Genomic DNA, 20,673 nt, shown 5'->3' on the forward strand with positions numbered 1-20,673 from the left:
TGTGAATTAATTTGTAGTATTTTCTAATGTTTCTGTACGACAGATGGTGCACACGTCGAGATCACCTCTCTGAACCGGCACTGTAATTGATCCACTTTTGAAGGACCACCAGCAACATGATCATTTTAAATTTCTATCTTATATCAAGACTACTCTTAGAAGATGTGGTGGTCCAGTTATGTCGCCATTTTGAAACCGATGAAATGAGATGACTGTAATGTGATCATTTTGAGGTCATACAGTATATAATAGTCATATTGTAACTTTTTCATCCCTCTGTTGCCTCCTTGACATTTCTTGCTACTGCCTCCCTCATTATCCTACCACCATGGTCTCCCAATTTAATTCGAAGCATAGTTTTATTTTGTTATCCTTAGTCCGCGATCATCGCAGACTTAGAAGGCGCTTCCTCACCTATGGGGAACGGGGTGCAGGTCACAATTGGAGAACAGATATGAAAAGAGAATAAGTGATATTAACAAAGATCCTTATCTTTGATATAAGATGAGTCATATTTTATCTCTTTTTACATATTTATGACAGATAACTGATAAGCTGTCATACCCGTGATAGTTCTAAAAGTGAGGAAAACCAGGTCAAAGGTGAATCAACTTATTTTTGATGAGTTGGATGTTTATAGCCACTTTAAAATAATTTTCTCCGTTTTTATGAAATACTATGTAGGGAATTAACAAAAATAAATATACAAATGTTGTTTTCTCACCTTGAAGGTGCATCCAATTGCGTTCAGATTGCATGCAGCAGTCGATTGACTCTGTAAAGGAAATTTTTCACTATAAAAAACGAGATCATTCATCTCATTTATTTAATCTAGCCCAAGAGGCTTAAATTTCCTAATGTTTTACTTTATCCTACATATTAGTTTCCGCCAACATGATGATATAATCTGGTTATTCCTTACATTTTTTTTTTAATTTGAAGAGATGGTTCCATTTGTCGTGCCCAGAGTTCCGTTATTTTTGTACGTTCTGCTCGCCAGTGCAGCGTGAACAGTTCAATCATAAGCCATGGAAAACGTTACTTTTATTGTGAAACTATGAGAGCAGATATGCTATCAGAGTTTCACAATAAAAACAAGTTTAAATGTTTTGAGGGAAGGAGAGAATGATAAAAACTCAGTACGCTCAAGAAAAAAAAAACATGATATAAATGTCAAAAAAAAACGTAGTCTCGTATTTTATAACTGAATTATTTGAATTAATACGCATATAATAAACTGATACTACACATAGCAACACATACATATAGCATAAACACCGTAGTATACACCTAAAAATCTGAGAGGAATATAATTCGTTACAATGTTCAGTTTTGTTAGACTGTTACAAGTTAATTTCGCTATCTTGTATTCCACCTTGTTTCATTTTTTCCAGCTTGTTTCACATTCTCTTTTTAGGATAACGTTAACTTTCACATTGAGTTTTTCCTACTGAGTCGGCAAATAAGAAAAATTAATATCTGGCTCAACTGGTTCCGAGGGAGGTGACAACTGTGGTATCCTGACTTCCACATGAAAATCTGCTAGATTCTATAATGGTCATAGTTCGAAAAACAATAATCTCGAATTTTTGTTAAATTTATGTACTGGACAACCCACAAGGAGTAACAGAAACTTCTAGTAAATATAAAAATTGAAGAGTAGTACGCATCAAAATAAAACTTTTTTAAATGCAGAGGCATAAAAACTAACAGTAGCAGATATACTGTTCATAATATGCAATCTATATAATATCGGTGTGTAGATATACCATAGACAACTCTTAAGAAACTACGAAGTAGTTGTTGGCATCATTTGCTCTGTTTCTCATATTGTGCTCTGCCTTCACGACGAGTTGCCATGATATTGCACTACCTCGAATAAGTAACGCTTCACTAATAGAGAAGACTATTGTTACTTATTCTCAGTGAGTACCACCACCCAGACGGCACCGTTTCAAAGATATTGGCCTATCATCAATGTATGGGCAGGTACCCTGGTATTGTAGACATGACGACCCAGTTGTGAAGATAACCTTGAAACGGTGCAGTCTGGGTGGTGGTACTCACTGAGAATAAGTAACAATAGTCTTCTCTATTAGTGAAGCGTTACTTATTCGAGGTAGTGCAAATCATGGCAACTCGTCGTGAAGGCAGAGCACAATATGAGAAACAGAGCAAATGATGTCAACAACAACTACTTCGTAGTTTCTTAAGAGTTGTTTATGGTGTATCTACACACCGATATTATATAGATAATAAACTCTTAACGTATTATGCCTTGTGAATTTAGTTATTTTTAAATAATATGCAATGAATAACGCTGCTTTTAAAAAGTAAATCTTACTTCCAGCATCTGGTTAAGTCTACGGATGTGGAGGTTAGAGAAAGGTTCAGAAGTTTCTTTAAAAAAAAGAAAAACAGAGGAGAAAAAAGAAAATTTCTTGCCACGAATAGAGCAATTATGATTATTTCAGGATTGACTGTGATTTAGTATTAGTAGCAAGCTTATACAGAATCGGCAAAAAATGTACTCATATCTGTATATCTTTTCCTAATAATTTGTGTAATCCTTCCCTAAATTTATTCATGCTGTCCACTTCGATGATACCAGATGGAACTTTGTTCCAACAATCAATTACTGTAATGGCAATAAGAAAATTTCGCAATCTATCTTGCAACCATCCTTTTTTCAATTTAAATTGGTTGTCTTATGTGCGTCGTCCGAGAAAAGAGTAGGGATGTAAACCCTTAATTACCTCTTGGACTAATCGATGCTTTTTTAACTTAAATTGGATAAAATCACGAGATTCCGTACACAATGACCAGAGGAATATGAAATATTACAATAAACTGTTCCTACAAATGAACAAGATAGAAATACAGAATTGCGCTACTTACACCACCATCCAACCGGATAATCAGAAGGCATCCAGTTACATTATAAAGGTAAATAAAATACATAACAAAATGTAGTAATTAAAATATAAAATAACATCAGGCTAGGACCGGCAATGATACAGCTGCCATTTACATACAGAAAGAGATTCAAATATTTTATTGCGATAGGACTTGTCAGCCGATCGTAGATCCGGGTTGATGTTCAGCAAGTTGAGTATGTTAAAATTCACATTGGGAAATGTTTACTGATACTATGCATCCTCTGCAACTTTGAGCTCAAGGAGAGAGTGCTGTGGAGGTAACTTCCTGGCAACCTCCATCCTATCGTATTCCAAATAAATATAGACAGGGTGAGTAAGAATTATGTATACACACTTTAACAATCTATAATTTGTGAATTTGAATACTTTTTTTTATTTAACAGCTTAATTGTGTTTTGTTTCTATTTAAATTAAAAACTCAATGTTCAAAATACTATCTCCCGGCGCGCATGCATAACGACATCTGCTTTCGAACACTACTACATACAACAGTGCACAAATCATTGAAATTCTGTGTGCTTCCTGCTGTATCACCTTCCACAGATTCTCCAACGTTTTTTGATTTTTGCGCATACACCTTATCTTTCAGGTATCCCATTAAAAAAAAAAAAAATCTAAGCATTAGATTCGGAGATCTTGGAAGGTATTCAAAACATCCCCTGCGACCATGGGCGCCGGCAGCGTGGTGCAACATTAAAACAATACAAATTTTGCAAAAAATATTCTACATGAAACTTTGGCTCGGCTATGCATGCTGCAAATCAATGAAAATGCAGGCAGATCATTCCATCCGGGACAATAAATGCCCTGTCTACACAAAAGCTAAGAGCACATTCCAACTAAGGCTCGATTATGGGGACTTACCTTAAACCATTTAATACTACCACTGTAAAATTTGCACAAATTAATGCCCAGCGAGCTAAAGCAGTTGCAGCGCAGTTGAGGAAAAAGGCAGATGAGGAGAACCTCGATATCCTCTTTCTTCAAGAGCCATATTCGCATAGTAAGGCAGTCAGAGGGTATCTGTTGACTTATAAGATCGTTCAAGTGGATGGGGAGACTCCATGGGCGGCTATTCTGGTCAGAAACTCTGATCTCACTGTTACCAAAATACCACATTACTGCCTTCCCTGGGCAGCCTGTGCCCATATCATCACCCCTTTGGGGGAATTTTACGCAGTTTCTCTCTACTCTCGGCCGGGGGAAGATATTCACCTGATTATTAGATACTTACAAAGCATCTCTCTGGAATTCCCAAATGCGAAAATCATCGTTGCCGCCGACGTAAACTGCAGGTCGCCAGCGTGGTTCAGTGAAACTCAAGATAGACGAGGCACAAACAACGGACAAAGACTGGAAGAATATCTCTCAAACAGTTCTTTCTCAATTCTGAACCAACCAAATAACCTACCGACCTTCTCTAGTACAATGTGGGAAGCCACAATTGATATCACCCTGGCCACAAGATCCGTTGCACGACACCTTTCATCCTGGACAGTTAGAGAAAGCTGGACCACTTCGGACCACCGTGTAATAACTTTCCAACTGCACCGATCAGTAAGCCGACAACCAATTATAAGACAAACTCTACATAGATTTGCAATTGACAAGGCAAACTGGCAGGAATTTAAGGATTCACTGATCATGGCTGCCCACTCTCTTAGCACAGTTGGACTGAACCCAGACCAGCACCAAAAGGCAATTGTAAGTCTAGTCACTGAAAGCTCAATTAACTCTATTAAAAGGAAGAAACCTTCTCTTGGAGCCGTACCTTGGTGGTGCCCAGAGCTCCAACAACTGCGACGGGAGGTTTACACCCGGCGGAAAAATTTTCAACGCGCAAGACGGACATGGCCGGAAGCGGAAGTAGAGTATCTCAAGCAGCAGTACCGAACAGCAAGAAATGAATACACAGCCCTGATTAAACAAAGGAAGAAGCGCTCCTGGGAGCACTTAGTCTCCACAGTTGGAAATTCTGCTCCCTGGGGAGTGGTCTACAGAGTAATCACAAACAAACTCCCCAGGGGAGAAGTCATCCCAGCAACCAAGACGCCACAAGGCACGTATACAAAGACATGGTCCGAATCTATAAATAACATCCTTGACGCCATATTCCATCAACACATGCCACCAAGCACCCCAGAGCAAATACTACTATGTGAGGAAAACAGCACATACACCACGGCCCAAGTGGAAGACAGATTCACCAAGGAAGAACTGGACACCGCTGCAGCAAAAATAAAAAACAAGAAATCTCCAGGAGAAGATATGCTGGAGCCCGAGATCGTAAAGAAGGCTGTTGAAACCATCCCAAATGAGATCCTAAACCTCTTCAACCATTGCCTTGAAGCAGGCCATTTCCCAGCAGTATGGAGATCTGCAAAATTAAGGCTTATTCTCAAGAATCCGACAAAACCACAAGACCTTCCGGAGTCATACCGGCCCATCGCTCTTCTATCCATACTAAGCAAACTCCTAGAACATCTTCTAAGCAATAGAATACAAATTCATTACTCCAAGGCTGGCCTTCACTCTGACAACCAATACGGCTTTAGAAGGGGTTCCTCCACGGTGGACGCCTTAGAGAATATCGTCAAAGCAGCTACCACTACCAGCCATAAATACTTCCTTGTCATTTCAGTGGATTTTGCCGGGGCGTTTGACTCCCTCTGGTGGCCAAGCGTCCTCGGCAGACTCCGGAAAGCAAAACTACCAGCTAATTTGTACAATTGTATAAAAACCTATCTTGCAAACAGAACAGTAACCGTCAGTGCTCCGTACTGTTCAGTCACACGACCAATCTATAGAGGATGCCCACAAGGCTCAGTACTTGGTCCACTTCTCTGGAACGTGGTGCTCGACAGCTTTCTAAACCTCGACCTTGGTAATGTGAGATCACAGGCCTATGCGGATGACCTGATCCTGATGCTGGCGGCAGACTCAAGAACTCAACTAGAGATCTCTGCAAACCATGCTATAAATATCCTACAAGACTGGGCCACCCAAAATCATTTAAAGATATCCCCAACAAAAACCTGCTCCATCCTACTTAAAGGTTCTCTCAATATCAGAAGGCCTCCCCAGATAAAGATTCAGGAAACAACAATTAAGCTTTCCACCGAACTTAAATATCTTGGTATTCTGCTGGATAAAAATCTGTCATTCACACCCCATCTTACTTACCTCCGAAGCAAAATCAAAAAAATACTCCGCACTAATAGCTAGAGTCACTCGTCGCGACTGGGGGCTTAAGAAGAGGACCCTAGCCCTCTTCTATAAGGCAGTCTTCTTACCAGCAATAACATACGCATCAGGAATCTGGTTCCACAAGGCGGTAACAGCAGTAAATAAAAGGAAGCTAGAGACAATTCAACGTTCAGTCCTACTGACAATCTCGAGAGCCTGCTGTACTGTAAGCACCCACGCCCTCCAGGTTCTCTTGGGCGCTCTCCCCCTGGACCTGGAGATCGTCCGCTGTGGGTTGCTTTATCAACTATCCAAAGGAAAATCAATCACCTGCCTAGACTACACAACTGATCCGGCAAACGATCTTAAACTCGAGAAAAAACGCCTTCTCACCCACCTACAGCAGGCCTGGCAAACCCGCTGGACGACTTCGACAAAAGGGGAAGTCACCCGAAGATTCATACCGGATAATCAACTAGTGTTTCCCAAAAGCCCAAACTGGTTTTCACCGGGACTGCTGACATCTTACCTGCTCACGGGACACGGCGCAATAAGAGCAAAACTCTCCAGTTTCGGATTGAGTGACACCCCTCTCTGCCACTGTGGACAGCCAGAGACGTGGGAGCACCTCATGCACCACTGCCAACTATACGAAGACCTCCGCTGCCTCTTAATAACTACAATACGTTTCTCGCCAATAAACCAAGAACAATATCTCCTGGAGAGCGAGGACAACTATAAAGCCTTAACGCAGTTTGCGCAGGATCTTTTTACTAGAAGAAGAACATACCCACAACCTTAGCTGGAATTTTCCCACAAATTAACCACTCGTCATCCACAATAAAGATCCTTAGATGTGTCAACCAAACAAAAACCTAACAGCTACAATCTGAAAAACTAATCATTAACTTAACCTGGATCTGACCACTGGCTTAAACTGGAGTCATTATCTGGACTTGACCACTCACACGGACGGGACAACATGTCCCAGGAATGGCATACGAAGACCTGACAAAGACATTGTGCAGTTTGCTGCCGAAACATCATTAGGCGATCTGAACCGGGTACCCTCACTTGGTTCACTTTCTTTCCCTTCCCTTGGCAGGGAATGGTTACTCTGTAGCCCCCCCTGCCATCCCCTATCTTCACCTGGTGAGGCATGGGCCTGCCCCGCCGACTTTTGGGGTTATCTTCACTATTGACCCCATATTTCTGTCTTTCACCCTCCACTCTTCAGTCTACCTTCCCTCTCTAGCTATCTTGCGACTAGCGTTTGACCCTTGCCAAAACTACACAAGCCCCACACTAAAATTAAAAAAAAAAAAAAAAAAAAAAACTCCAACCCGTATAACTTATATCTCGGCCTGACCCAATTTCTAGCGTTTCTCCCCCGCTTCCATTTTTTTTTTTTTTTTTTTTTTTTTTTTTTTTTTAGGTCCTAGCCACTGAAATCTCAGGAAATTAGGTGGCAGGACCTGCCAGAGTAAATAGTAAATTTCTAAAATACTGGTGTACCTGGTCTGCCTCCACGAGGTATAGTGTGGGCAACAGTGGGCCTCATTTGAGACCCAACGGCTAAAAGACCAGATGAACAACGGTACAAAACATTACACGCCACAATATCCACACACTTTTAAACCTCTGGCCTCTACAGTGTTCTGTATAACACCACAATGTATATTACGCGGAGATGGGAGAAACCCCTGGTGCCGTTAGACCCTAAACACACTATACACTATACTATGCATGCAATGACTTAATTAAGATATTGCATCTATTCGAAAATTTGGCGAACAAAGATTTTATTGCCACACGCACCACCATCTTGCAGAATATCCTGCCGGCACCCATGCCTGTGACGTATCTCTTGTTCAAAATTCCCAGAATTATTCCTTAACATTTAAAGATAATTCTACCAAGTAACAATGCTGTTGAATTTGTAAGATCCGATAATCCCGCGACAGGGATTTCCAATCTACACAGTTATCCTTGGCAGATTAACATTTTGCTGCGAAGTGAGGTGAGGATTTTCACTTTACCAGTTAACATAGTTGTTAAAGATTTAAATATCCATTTAGTTTGAACGAGGCTGCATCTGATACAATTGCATCCTTAAAAGCGCTGACTCCACCCGTTTTATAGCAGTATCACTCACAAAATTGTGTTGGTAGATCTGGGTCATCTGCCTGTATTGCATGCAGTAATCGCAGTCTAAAAAGCTTCAAACTTATGTCCTTTAAGAGTCTTATAACACTCGACTGACTCATTTGCAGTTCTTGTGAATAGTGCCTTTTTGACTTCTGTGGAGATCGTTCAAATGCATTCCTGACAGCTTCAACGTTTTGATACTTCTTGAAGTCCTTTCCTCTCGCTGCTTGTCTTATTGACATTGTGTACAGTTTCGTGTTTCTCGGATTTATCACGCAGACGGGTAGGCGCCCTTGTTCCATATTGTTTCTCACATGCACGCTGAACCTCTACGACAATTTCAAATTTCTAGTACCATTTAAGAATCTTTCTCACATCAAAACTTAATTGCGTGTTCTCCGTCATTTCTATGGGTTTCAGTCAATCTGAAAAAAAGAAATACATATCGTTCATCTAATTGATGAGCTATGGATTGCTAAAGTGTGTATGCATAATTTTGACTCTCCCTGCAATTTGCGATCATGTTTGGACGAGAGCAGATGAATCAATACCTTAATTTTCAGCAGAGCTCGGTTGATATGGATCTGTACCCAAGATATTGCTAGGTATTTGAAAATTTTGCAAATACTTATTTATGGAATACTGAATAAACTAAATTTTTTCTGTAACGTGATGTTACTTGTTTCATTTATATATAGAGTAATTTATAACTGTTAAACCAATTTTTAAAAATTAAGATAATCTCTGGTGTTCCAACTTAATGGTGTGAAAGGTAGGTGTATGGATGTTGTAGGTAGACGTTGAAACTAATCTGCAAAAGTAAAATAAAGTTACTGCAATTACTCTGCAATGCAGTGTGCATCTAGAAATATTGTTTGAGATGGAGCAGCCAAGCGTTCCACATTGATGGCTTTTTCAAGCGTCACCGTACAGTTATATAACACGAAACAATGTTTTTGGGCGTGCTTTAGCCCATCATTCCCCCCCCTTCCCCACCGCCGTGGGTGCGCTTACGTTGTAATGGAATCCCTGTACAGTAAAGTACATTACAGCGAATACCATCTTAACGAAATTTCATTATGGCGAAAATATTGCTAGGTCCCAACCGACTTCCTTTATTATTAGCGCTTTGCCAGCCTCATTTGAGCGAAATAGTTTCGACGAAGCTTCCAGTACAACGAATTTTTTTGTTAATCCAAATATTCCTAAAATGTATTAGCTTACAACGAAAGAAAAACCTTCATTGTAAATTTATAAAGGCAATATATTGCAAGCTATAAAAATATGGCTGTGGGAGCATTTGCTTGAAAGAAAATGTGTTTTAAAATGCGGCAAAAGAATTTGGTATTACCACGTTTTGTACCCTACATTTTTTTGATGATTATGCTCTTTCTTTCAAGCACATTATGGCGTGTCTACACCTAAACGGGCGGACACGCCATAACTTGCGGAAAATGGACTTAGATAATGCTGTTTACATGTGTAGTAAATGAACATTCAGAGATTTTGAATAAGCTCAAATATCCGACCAACGACTGAACAGAGTACGAATTGTTTTGAAGATAATAAAGTACTCCAAACCTACTTTGGTATTATGTTTATTTCCGAATTGCAAATGTGTACATAATGTGGTCAAACATTTCGGGGTGTTTTCTCACCGCTACTTCGGTCACAAGAACTTATGACCGAAGTGATCTTTTATGATGGTGATATTGCAAAGCCAGCTGTCACTGAAGAAGTGGTAAGAAAATACCACTAAACGTTTGAGCCCATTATATACATATTTCCAATTCGGAAATAAACGTATTACCAACTTAGATTGTGAGTGCTTTATTATCTTCAAACAACGCAGTTCACATACGCATCATGCCGCTCAAGGAATACCTCAGAGCAAGAATGCTTCACGATAGTTCAGATTATTATAAGAGGTGAAAATTTGTATATCTTCTTGAAGAAAACTCATAAGAAGTGTACTGACATAAGTTCCGGCCACCGTGCTCTTCAGATCTGGAGAGCACGGTAGCTGGAATTGTCCATATCCAAAATGTGTAGGAAATCGATTAGACAAAGCTAAATGGTAAAACTTCTCACTGAAAACACCTGACTGTATTTGCGTATGCGGTCTAGCTCTTCCATTTTGTTGAAAGAGTGTTTGGTCAAAGTTAGCATCTAGATTTTGGAGAAATGAGAAATTGTTCTTCAAAAACATATGGATAACTGGTTAAAGTCACCATGTCTTCAAGAAGAATTCAGCGATACTGCGAGCCAAACACTGACTATTCTGAACATGTGCCAAATGCCGTTATACCATTGGATTATACTTAGATAAAATCCCCAGTATTCCTAGATTGCTCTTCGGGGCGATGATGTTAATGTGTCTGCCTGTAATTCACAAGACGTCAATGCTTGCTAAACATAACAAAAATGCGAAAAAAGTAGAGGGCCATTTGCAAACCCATATAACTGCGCTCAAGTGGCGTCTACCTCCCAGAAAAAGGCTTAAGACCGTGATAGAACGATGGAATTTTTATTGAAAATGTAAGTTTCAAGGATGACACAGGAATTGCGATTTAATATCTTGATAATCCCTTTCAATTGAAATCTAACTGGCAGTTTTAACCTTTTTTAGGATTTTTCCCTTAACTTCAAGTAAGAAGGTCCGCTTCTTGTCCAGTAAAAATTTAATAAATTTATTTCCTGCTGCTGCATGTATTGTTTAGGACCTGGTAGCTCACAAGTAATAGCGGATTAGAAGTTTTGTGCCACAATGCTTAAAAAAATGTAGCGAAGTCATATAGCATATTGTGACATCAGTTGTTAATGGTGATAAATGAATGTTTATTTTGTTTGGTTTCTGTAGCTACAACCCGGCAAAAAATGGAAAAGAAATGCTGTTACCTCTCTTTCATAAGGCTGGACGTCCACATGTAACTTCGGGCAGTCCACCAAGACGTGACTGTTCATTTTAGACCTAACTACTACCTCTCCACACTTTTGTGGACAAGGAACTTTTGAGTATGGACATTTTTTGAGATGCATCTAAAAGAAAAAAATATATATTAAATCATTTCTGCGTTATGCTTGCCATTGTAAATACTAGTGCTGTTTTTGTTAGTATTTAGGTGTCCCGTGTGGCCCAAGATAGTGTTCTTGACGTTTGGAAACATTGATGACATTATTATTCACTAACACATAGTACTTAAGGATAAGTTATTCTGTTTATAAGGTAGTAAATAGTATATATACAAGACGTTTTCACAAAATGCAGTTTCAAAAATTGCATGGTCCAGTCTGTTTCATAAGGTTGGACGTCCACATGTAACTTTGGGCATGCAACTAACACCAAGGCGTGGCTGTTCATTTTATACCTAACTAATACCTCTCCACACTTTTGTGGGCAAGGGCTTGATAATGCCTATTGTAATTTCAGTATCTAAGCTCTAGTGCTTCAATAAAATTTTAAAACTTACGCTTAACAAATTTTAAAAAATACCTGTGTTCCATTTGCTACTAAATCATCACAGATTATATATATATACATATATATATTAGGAGCATTAGCAACTAAGGCCATATTGCTCCTGGGATATGCGGTGGCCATTCCCTGACCTTTCCGCATCCTCCGTATTTGGCGGTCACGGCCTCGAACCCCGGTCTAATCAAGAAGCGTGTGCTATGCACTGCTGCTCCTGCCCACCTGGCTACGTACGGAGGCGCCAGATTTGATACTATCGGACTGGTTCGTCACAGCTTCCAGTTATAACCATAATTATTCTGTTTCACAGTTCGTTATACCGTAAGTTATAGCAAAAAATGACACAGTAATTCCTCCACAGGGATTACTCTGTCAGATAACGTAGTATTATACAGTATTTCAGTACCAAAATTTTACACTCCACTATTTTATATTTTATTTATTTTTTTTAATGTATGCTGAGCTTATTCCAGTCTTTTTAAGCAAAAGAACACAACAAATCATTGCCCAAGCATGACGTAAATCATGAAGGCAAGTCTCACTGAACTCAGTGGAATTTCTCCTAATCTCACTGACACGCAATGGCCATAGATGCCAATGCGCTTAATAAATCCCGAAACAAACAAACCTAATCTCACCGTATATCAAGGTACTGTATAATATTGGTGTAAACACACCATAGACAACTCTTGAACAAAAAACTACGTTAGTAGTTTGAAGGGCACCATTTTATCTGTATCTCATATTGTGCTCTTCCTGCACAACGAGTTGCCATGTATTGCACTACCTCGAATAAGCAACGCTTCACTAAAAGAGAAGACTATTGTTATTTATTCTCATTGGGCACCACTGAGAATAAGTAACAATAGTATACAATACTCTTAAAGATATAATGCCGTATTGCATTTAATTTTACTTAAACCGAGGTACTGAAACAGTTTGAGAACTATTACGTCTGTTATCTCATTAACGCATTTGTCAGTATCAGATGATGTATAGTATTGTGCGTGGGCTAATTTTTTAATGTTTTTGACAACATTTGTTTTTCCCCAGATATTTTAAACTTGTTTTCGTAACGCTTTGAAGATTACAACCTTTTTCCGAGGATGCCACTAGATGTGTGCGCTCGCCAAAGCAACTAAGGCTATGAGACGTAATATTGTTTGTAAATTACATGATTCTATGGTTGATTTCCTGTTTTTGTTGGAGGAAACAAAACGAGGTTTTTCCTCGTTGGAAAAACGAGGATAACAAAGTTTTTCTCGCCTGAGACCGACTGATTCAACGATGTTGTAAAAACAGACCTCGTGTTACTGACGGGATTTGAACCCAGGCCTTTTACAACCAACTGTGCTATCGCCATAGTATGCGATCAGGAGTTAAACATACATTTTTTTTATTGCATAGTACTGCATACCTTTAACTTATCTTTTAAATTGTAAACTTTATCACTTCAGTTTATGTATAACTGTCTCTGCTGGCGCCCAGACTGTGATGTCCATCTCTACCTGTATTCGTGTATCCAAGTGGAACATAAAAAAAAAAAAAAAAATATTAGGCAGGCCATCAGGCAGCAGGCACCACCCGGGCAATCGCATTCCGGTGTTCATCTTCTGCACATGAGTCTACTATGCTGTCTAAATAACACAAAAATAGCGCACCCACCAGCAGTAGTGTAAGTCTGATGGGTACCAACGTCTCCCGCTTCTAGGCTGCCCAAATCTAGGAGTCAGCAAAAAAAAAAAAAATCTTGCTTTAATCAGCCCCCAGGGAACAATCCCGCATCAACAAAGTCTGCTGATGCCAGCAAACAAGGCAAAACAAATAAATAAAAAAATATATAAATTCCCTTTACGGGCCCACCAAAGAAAGAATACTCGCAAAGCGCAATCCCGCATCAGTAATACTTAACTGACGCGAGCAAAAAAAAAAAAAAAAAACACACCACGAAACAAAAAAATACAGTCATTCACTCGTACTAAAAACTTAATCTACACTAATCAAAATAGATAGCTGCTTCCTTTTAAGGAACACGCTCCTACAAAATTCCTGTAACAGCTTGAAACGTTTTTAATCAATCAACCATTCTATTTCAGTTCCCCTATTCAACGTAGGCAAGCTAGCTCTTAATTTACTTGTAAATTCTTCGTGGATTGGGAAATCATACAAAAGATTATCCCAAGTCTCGTTGGACCTACAGGAGCACAAGGGATCTGTTTACAGACCTAGATCACATAGCTTAGATTTTAATGAGCCATGTCCCGTTAACAAATATGACACTTCCATGGTTGGGTAAAGCCATTTAGTCTTCTTACCCGTATTAAAACTTACTTTTGAAATAAATAGTCTAGTAACATATCCAGTATTACTTGTGCTCCAACGGTTCTGCCATATTTCATTTAACTTTAACCATGTATTCTTTTCCTAATTTTTTATATCTACCAAAATTTCATTGGTAATACCCAAAAATGAAATTTGAATTCCCTTTCTCAAAAAATAGCTGAATGCCCTAAACGTTATATATAAATCTAACAGAAGGGTGTCAGAAATTACCTGCATTGCATGCGTAGAGACGGTTTTACACTCTCTTAATACTATTAGCAACATGATCTCTGAATTGAGTTAAGGCCTCCGTAGCCGAGTGGTCAGGAGCGGGAGTGCAGTAGCACACGCTCTTTCACTAGACCGGGGTTCAAGCCCCTGACTGCTGAATACGATCGATCTGCCAACCTGCACTGGACCAGCGTGGCAGATTATGGTCCATTTTCCGTCAGCATGAATTGTTGAGGAGGCTTCCATCCTGCAGTGGGTTGATAATGGCTGCACTTTACCTTTTTATTCTTAAATTTAATTACATTAATTCTCTTAAACCAGACAGAAGCAGCATATGATACTTCAGGTAAGAGTATAACCTTATAATAAAACCCAAGGACTCCTTTACCGAGTCCCTAGGCCTTTCTAGAAATCCTTACAATAGAGGCAGTAAATTTTTTAACCTTGCCACTCAGATACTCAAGATTTGCTACAAACGACATATCTTTAATTATACCAAGGTGCTTGACTTTAGAGACCAAAGGTATCTGCTTATTATTAATAAGTACACTAGGAGGCCTATTGTAATCAAGTTTCCCTTTAATCAGCATCATAACCGTCTTAGTAGAAGATATACCAAGTTTATTATCTGTAGCCCAACTGGCCAGACTATCCACAACCATCTTAATTTTCCCCTCGATTTTCTTTGCACGCACAACACCAAATCATACGCGGTTTTATGACAAGTGTATCATCATGTAGCCACATTAAGTACCGGATTCCAGAAGACTGGTCCTAACAATGATTCCTGTGGGCAACCCTTATATCTCGTTCAATTTAGAATGTGGTGCCCTAACAATAATTCTTCTCCCATTTAAATAATCTCTAATTATTCTGGATAATAAATCTGGGCACCGTAGTGCTCTGAGGCCAGCACACTCATGTCAAACATAGTTAAAGGCCCCCCCCCCTCCCCTCAAAATCAATGAAGAGGACCAAGACATTTGCAATTAGAATTTATTCTGTAATTAACATGATCATGTATTGCATCCTCTGTCGAGCTTTTCCTTTTAAAACCAAATTGAAGTGGAAAATCTAAATTCCTAGCCAAAAATAAAGCCTCCAATCTGATTAATATCAATCTTTTCAACACTTTACCAAGATTTGGGAACAATGAGATAGGCCGACAACCTCAGTAACTGGTTTGCCTGGTTTCCTTATTAATTTTAGTAAAGCCGTCTTCCAGAACCCAGGTACAGTCCCAGAAATAAAATATTTATTAAACATATTTAATATAAGATCAGGAAAGGTATCTACAAATTTAATAATAGAGCTATTTTCAAGCTTGTCAATTCCTGGAGTTTTATTTACATTCAGTTTAGCGTAAACCGACCTAAATTCAGTAATATTAAACAATTCAACATCATTATTACGAATGTACCTAAGATTCTCTTCCCTAAAATAATTTATCATTTATTATAGTTTATAGTTGTTAACCAATCAATAGTTTCCCCATTATCAGAAGTAACTGTACTTATTGCATTATTTAAATTTAGTTTATCTCTGGTTAGCTTAAACAGGAGCTCCCAGGGATCAGTATTCCCAACTTAAAAACCAAATCTTGCCATGCCTTAATCGTATTATTATAAAACGCTTTATGATACAACCTCCTTTTAATTTTATACAAATCCTTATATACATCAGCCTCAAAAGCACCCCGACTTCTCAGCCTGTGATACTTCCTCCTTAGGTCAAACACCTCATGCCTTAACGGCTAATTCAGCTGACCACCAAGGTACTTTATGTGAAATGTTTCTCTTATTAACTGCAAAACAAACTTTATCATCCATTTCATGTTGTATAAATGTAAAGTGAGGTTTACTGTGCTGTATCGTATATTTTATTGGCATATTATTTTTCCTCCTTGCCACTTTATTATGGCACCTTATTCTTATCAAACGCGTTTCTTTTCAGAAATCCTCGCCGTTGACGAGGCATTACTAATCCATAGACATTCGTTTTTGCTCATTGGGTCTTTGATATACTCAATATCTTTCCTTTAAATGCTGAACAATTTTTAGTAATTTTAATTTGTGTTGTATCCATCTAATCCATTTTTATAATAATCTCGAATTTTATATTTTTGGTTCGGCTTAAATATATATTTTTTTCTGTTTCATAGATTCTCAATATAGCCCTATGGTTTCATTAGTCTCACATTCTCATTAGACTTTAATTGATAAAAAAACCAATGGCCGATTTCATGGGGGTAGGGGAAATTCGGACAATTACCTCCCTAAAAAGCGTGTTATTGAATATTATTCTTCTGCATTTTCTGTAAAGAAAATTATTTTCATACGCTGTGTTGGATTCACCTGTGTTCAAGACAGTGTTAAACTACCATTTTTTTTTTTGCCACTTCAAAAAACAAAAAAAAAAAAACCTCCATAAAAACTTAAAATCATGTTTAATGTATAATCGTGGATTATAGAGTGTATTCAATAGGGTGTATTCACCCTATTGAACAATTAATTTTGACAAAGCTTAAAATAATTTGTTTAGAAATGTGTATTAACTGCTTTTCCTATCTTGATAAATAGCAAGACATGTTACAAATCTTAAAATCCTCCCGTCTCTCCGCCTGACATCCTTTAGGCAGAGGAATCGTAATCGACATTCAATCCATCTAGTCCCTTGTGGCAAGAACAACCCGTAGAATGGTTTCAGTTGTCTTTTTGTCTGTACGGCTTGTGTTTATGGGCCGGTTTTCTAGGGTTAGATTACTGAATTAAAACTTCTAGATGCTCGCTTAAATTGACCCGGATTTGTCCATGGTTTTGTCGAACATAATACACTTCATTTCGATCTTCTGCCTGACGAATTCTTCTTTTTACTGTAAAGTCTCGAGTATTCTAGTTCCTGAAATATTCATTTCCAGGTAATAAAAAAAGAACAGTTGTCAATGACAGAAGATAAAAGAAGCACCTACAATCACTTCTATTTTAAACAGTAAAACAATGATTTATAAATATTTACGAATTATAAATCATTATTTTGAAGTTTTGAACAAATAAAGCGTTTTGAACAAGTAGTATTTGGGGTGGGGGAGGGGGAACAACCGACATTGACAAACACATGTAAAACACATACCTTTAGATTACAAAGCGGAAGCGTAACGCCGCACCCAGAATCTTTATTTTCACAAAATATTTCCAAGTAGCTAATCTTGGAAGAAATGAGGCCTCCAATATCTTCTTTAAACTGAAAGAGGAAACGGACATGAAATAATTCACTGTGAAGAAACTACCTTATCTCTCTAGTTTTCCTTAAATATATTTAACCAAAGAATAAGTAAATTTACAACACTCCTACTTCTTCCTGCGAGTGTTTTTTTATTGATTCATAATATAATTTTATTCAACTGAAGAGCGTAAAATGTTGTACAGAAATAGACAGGACACCGATCATTTAGCAGTGTTGTGAAATTAATGCCACACGTTTAGTGCGTTCTCCACGTTTATCAAAAAATTGCCACAATAGGAGTGCGAAGTCGCAAAGAACATGATCTTACCTTTTCACCGACATAAATTTCATCTTCAATCGCTTTCTTCAGCGCAGAAATGTTTCTGGATTCTTCTGAAACGTTGTTTGTGATATGACCCCAGAGATACAAAACACATCACTAGGGATAAAATCAGGTGGCATTGTAGGCTACCCAGTTCTTGCCATACACTTCAGGGCAGCAGTTAGAAACCACCCTGTTGGCAGTAATTTCTTCAGGAACTCCAGGATAGCCCTGGAGAGTATTCAGAGTTGCCAATTAAATCTCCAAGCCTTTCTATATAGAGTAATGATGTTTTTCATACAAAAAAATTGATGCTTGAGAAGCTGCACAGAAAAAAAATAGTAGGATGAATAAAAAATCACCCTGTATTATTAATAATATGAAATACATATAAAAATATTTGTATTAAGCGTGCGCTCATAACCATAAGAGTATTTATGTCTATTGATGTGGGCCAATCTGCATGTTGTGTAGGCTGAAAAACCCGGAATAACTTACGGAGACATTCTACACCCTCTGCCTTAAATCGGCTAACTACAGCCTCTGTTGGAGAAGACTTTGAAAATTATTCTAGCCGTCGAAGGGATTCGAACCCAGATCCCTTCAAACGAGTACAGACGGAAATGTGTCTGAAAACCCCGTATACGAATTGTATGCTTCAGGCGTTTCATAAATTAATCATCATCCTCTTCAGAAATGCCATCTTCGCTGTTCACCGTCACATATAAACCAATTGAACAATTAAATCAGTTACAATGGTATTTGTTATTAAAGAGGAGAAAATAAATGTGATCTTTAGATGTTTTAGAGCCTCAATTATCTGAACATATTATTAAAGATGAGAATGACTATTGAAACAACTACAAGAGTAAAATGGAGTCTTTATGCTGAATAAATAACACGAGAGCCACTACTGAAGAAAGTTGCTTTTGGGATGACAGGGAGAGAGAGAGATAAGCAAATAGCCAAAAACAGTTGTCAGCAATTAGAGCATCAGCAACAAATAATCTTTCAAGGCTGTTTTTATATTTTACTGTGTGCATTGTGAAATATAAATACACACAGCCTTGAAAGATTATCTGTTGCTGATTTTCTGTCACTGCTTACAATTGTTTTATATGTTCTATAAGGTGAATTATTTAGAGAAAGGGCCTATAGTACCGATTATTTTTGTCATTAAGTGTTAGCAAGAGCTTATTTGTTTTTTTACTGTACTCTCCTCTGAATCAGTATGGTTCGAAGATGTGAATTTTAAAAAGTGAAAGGCTTTTGTGCGTTTAAAAAATTTCCCAAGGAAAAAGGAGTGCACTTCTCTTTACTTCAGTTGTCATACATAATTAAAACCGTATTGTGAACTGAATAACCAAGAATCTTAACGGGAGACTCGTAAAATGTAGTCACTTGGTTATTTCAAGAAAAGGAAGTTGTGTTTTTTATAAATGAAGCTTAACTCCCAGGCTGCATAACTAAAGCACGTGTTGGAAATTTTGTGTTAAACTTCCTATTGGCGAAACGTTGGATGGTAGTTGGACTTAAATTCCTCTATTCTTCGACTCTAATCGAACAAATGAGTGGTAGGCAGCGATATATAGTGACAACTAAAGTATCATGGAGGACTAACAGTTATTAACGAGACGTTATTTACAGAACGGCAAGCGTTACCAGAAGCTGATAAGGTAGGTAGTTACCGGTGGGCCGCTAAGTGACATCCATTTTTATATGGCGGAAAATGCTTTGGAACATGGCGCCATTTTTGATAAAAATCAAAAAAAAATTGGAATATCGGGGTATCTCATGAGGTGTGAGGAGCATCATAAGATTTCCTGGACATTGAAGTTCATCTCCAACCCTCACAAGAAGAGAAGTTGAAACCGAAAGTGAGATATAGTCATTTCATGAAGATGCAAAGGCTGCATTTGAGGAGTGTAGTATTAATCAATCAATCTTGGTACTGTAGCAGTCATATTTTCGTCTTTTGGAACTGCAGATCCAAAGGAAGAAAGGGAATTGACAGGGTATAAGAGAAGTTGCAGTTACTAATACTAACACCGCCTTTTAAATGTCTCCATAGAAGGATGCAGCTGGTTAAGCAAATAAATGAGTCTACTCTACCGTGGACTGTGAATAAACATAGCTGAAGCAGCTGCTTCTAGAAGTGAGAAATTGAGTCAGACTTGCCAATCCACTTGGGCGTCATTACTTGAACACCAAAGAGATGTAGCTGAAATCGTCTGTCGATAAGAGATGCCAAACACCGATGTTACCGAGAGATTACAATCGGTCACAGGAACGACATCGAGATGACCAGTGGCGAAAGCTTCCAAGACAAATATAATATCACTTCCTTGAAATCCGTAGTAACAAATTGTATCGAGGTTAGGATCAATCACTATAGCTGATATCATCAAGAATCTTTTCGAAATAGAGCATGCTATTCGAACTGAAATTAGTTAGAGACAAAAAATGAACCCTGTCTACAAGCTTCCAATATGCCAAGTACTGTTCTATCAGAGAGTGTGGCTTCCAGGAGCACTAGCAATGCCATATCTTGGCAAAGCGTGTAAGAGATCACTGTAACTAGTAAACCCCTATCAGACTGTATGGCAACGTACCCAGAGAATGATGCAAGCACGTCATTACTCACTAATACGTCAATATATGTCAGGAGCGTGGAAAACAATTGTGTGCGCTGCAAATACTTAATGTTTGAAGAACTTGTGTTCACTTAGCTGATTTATTAATTTAAGCTGATTTATTAATGTGTTCATTAATTTAACAGAAACATGGCTTACAAGAGACGACACAAGTCAACATATTGATGCAGTCGA

General features: G+C 38.3%; 1 protein-coding gene across 1 annotated transcript in view; it reads right to left on the minus strand.

Annotated features, from left to right (window-relative positions):
• The window catches only part of LOC150085635 (TNF receptor-associated factor 5-like), a 53,451-nt gene that overhangs the window by 22,044 nt on the left and 10,734 nt on the right, over positions 1 to 20,673 (minus strand). The window contains exons 2-3 of the mRNA XM_090374628.1: positions 17,431 to 17,541; positions 11,172 to 11,312 (exon numbers count right to left, since the gene is read on the minus strand). Of these exons, the coding sequence (XP_090230754.1) occupies positions 11,172 to 11,312; positions 17,431 to 17,541 (252 nt within the window). The remainder of the gene's footprint in view (positions 1 to 11,171; positions 11,313 to 17,430; positions 17,542 to 20,673) is intronic.

This window comes from Mastigoproctus giganteus, chromosome 5, assembly GCF_048544385.1.
Source record: "Mastigoproctus giganteus isolate SK-2022 chromosome 5, ASM4854438v1, whole genome shotgun sequence".
Taxonomy (NCBI): Eukaryota; Metazoa; Arthropoda; class Arachnida; order Uropygi; family Thelyphonidae; genus Mastigoproctus; species Mastigoproctus giganteus.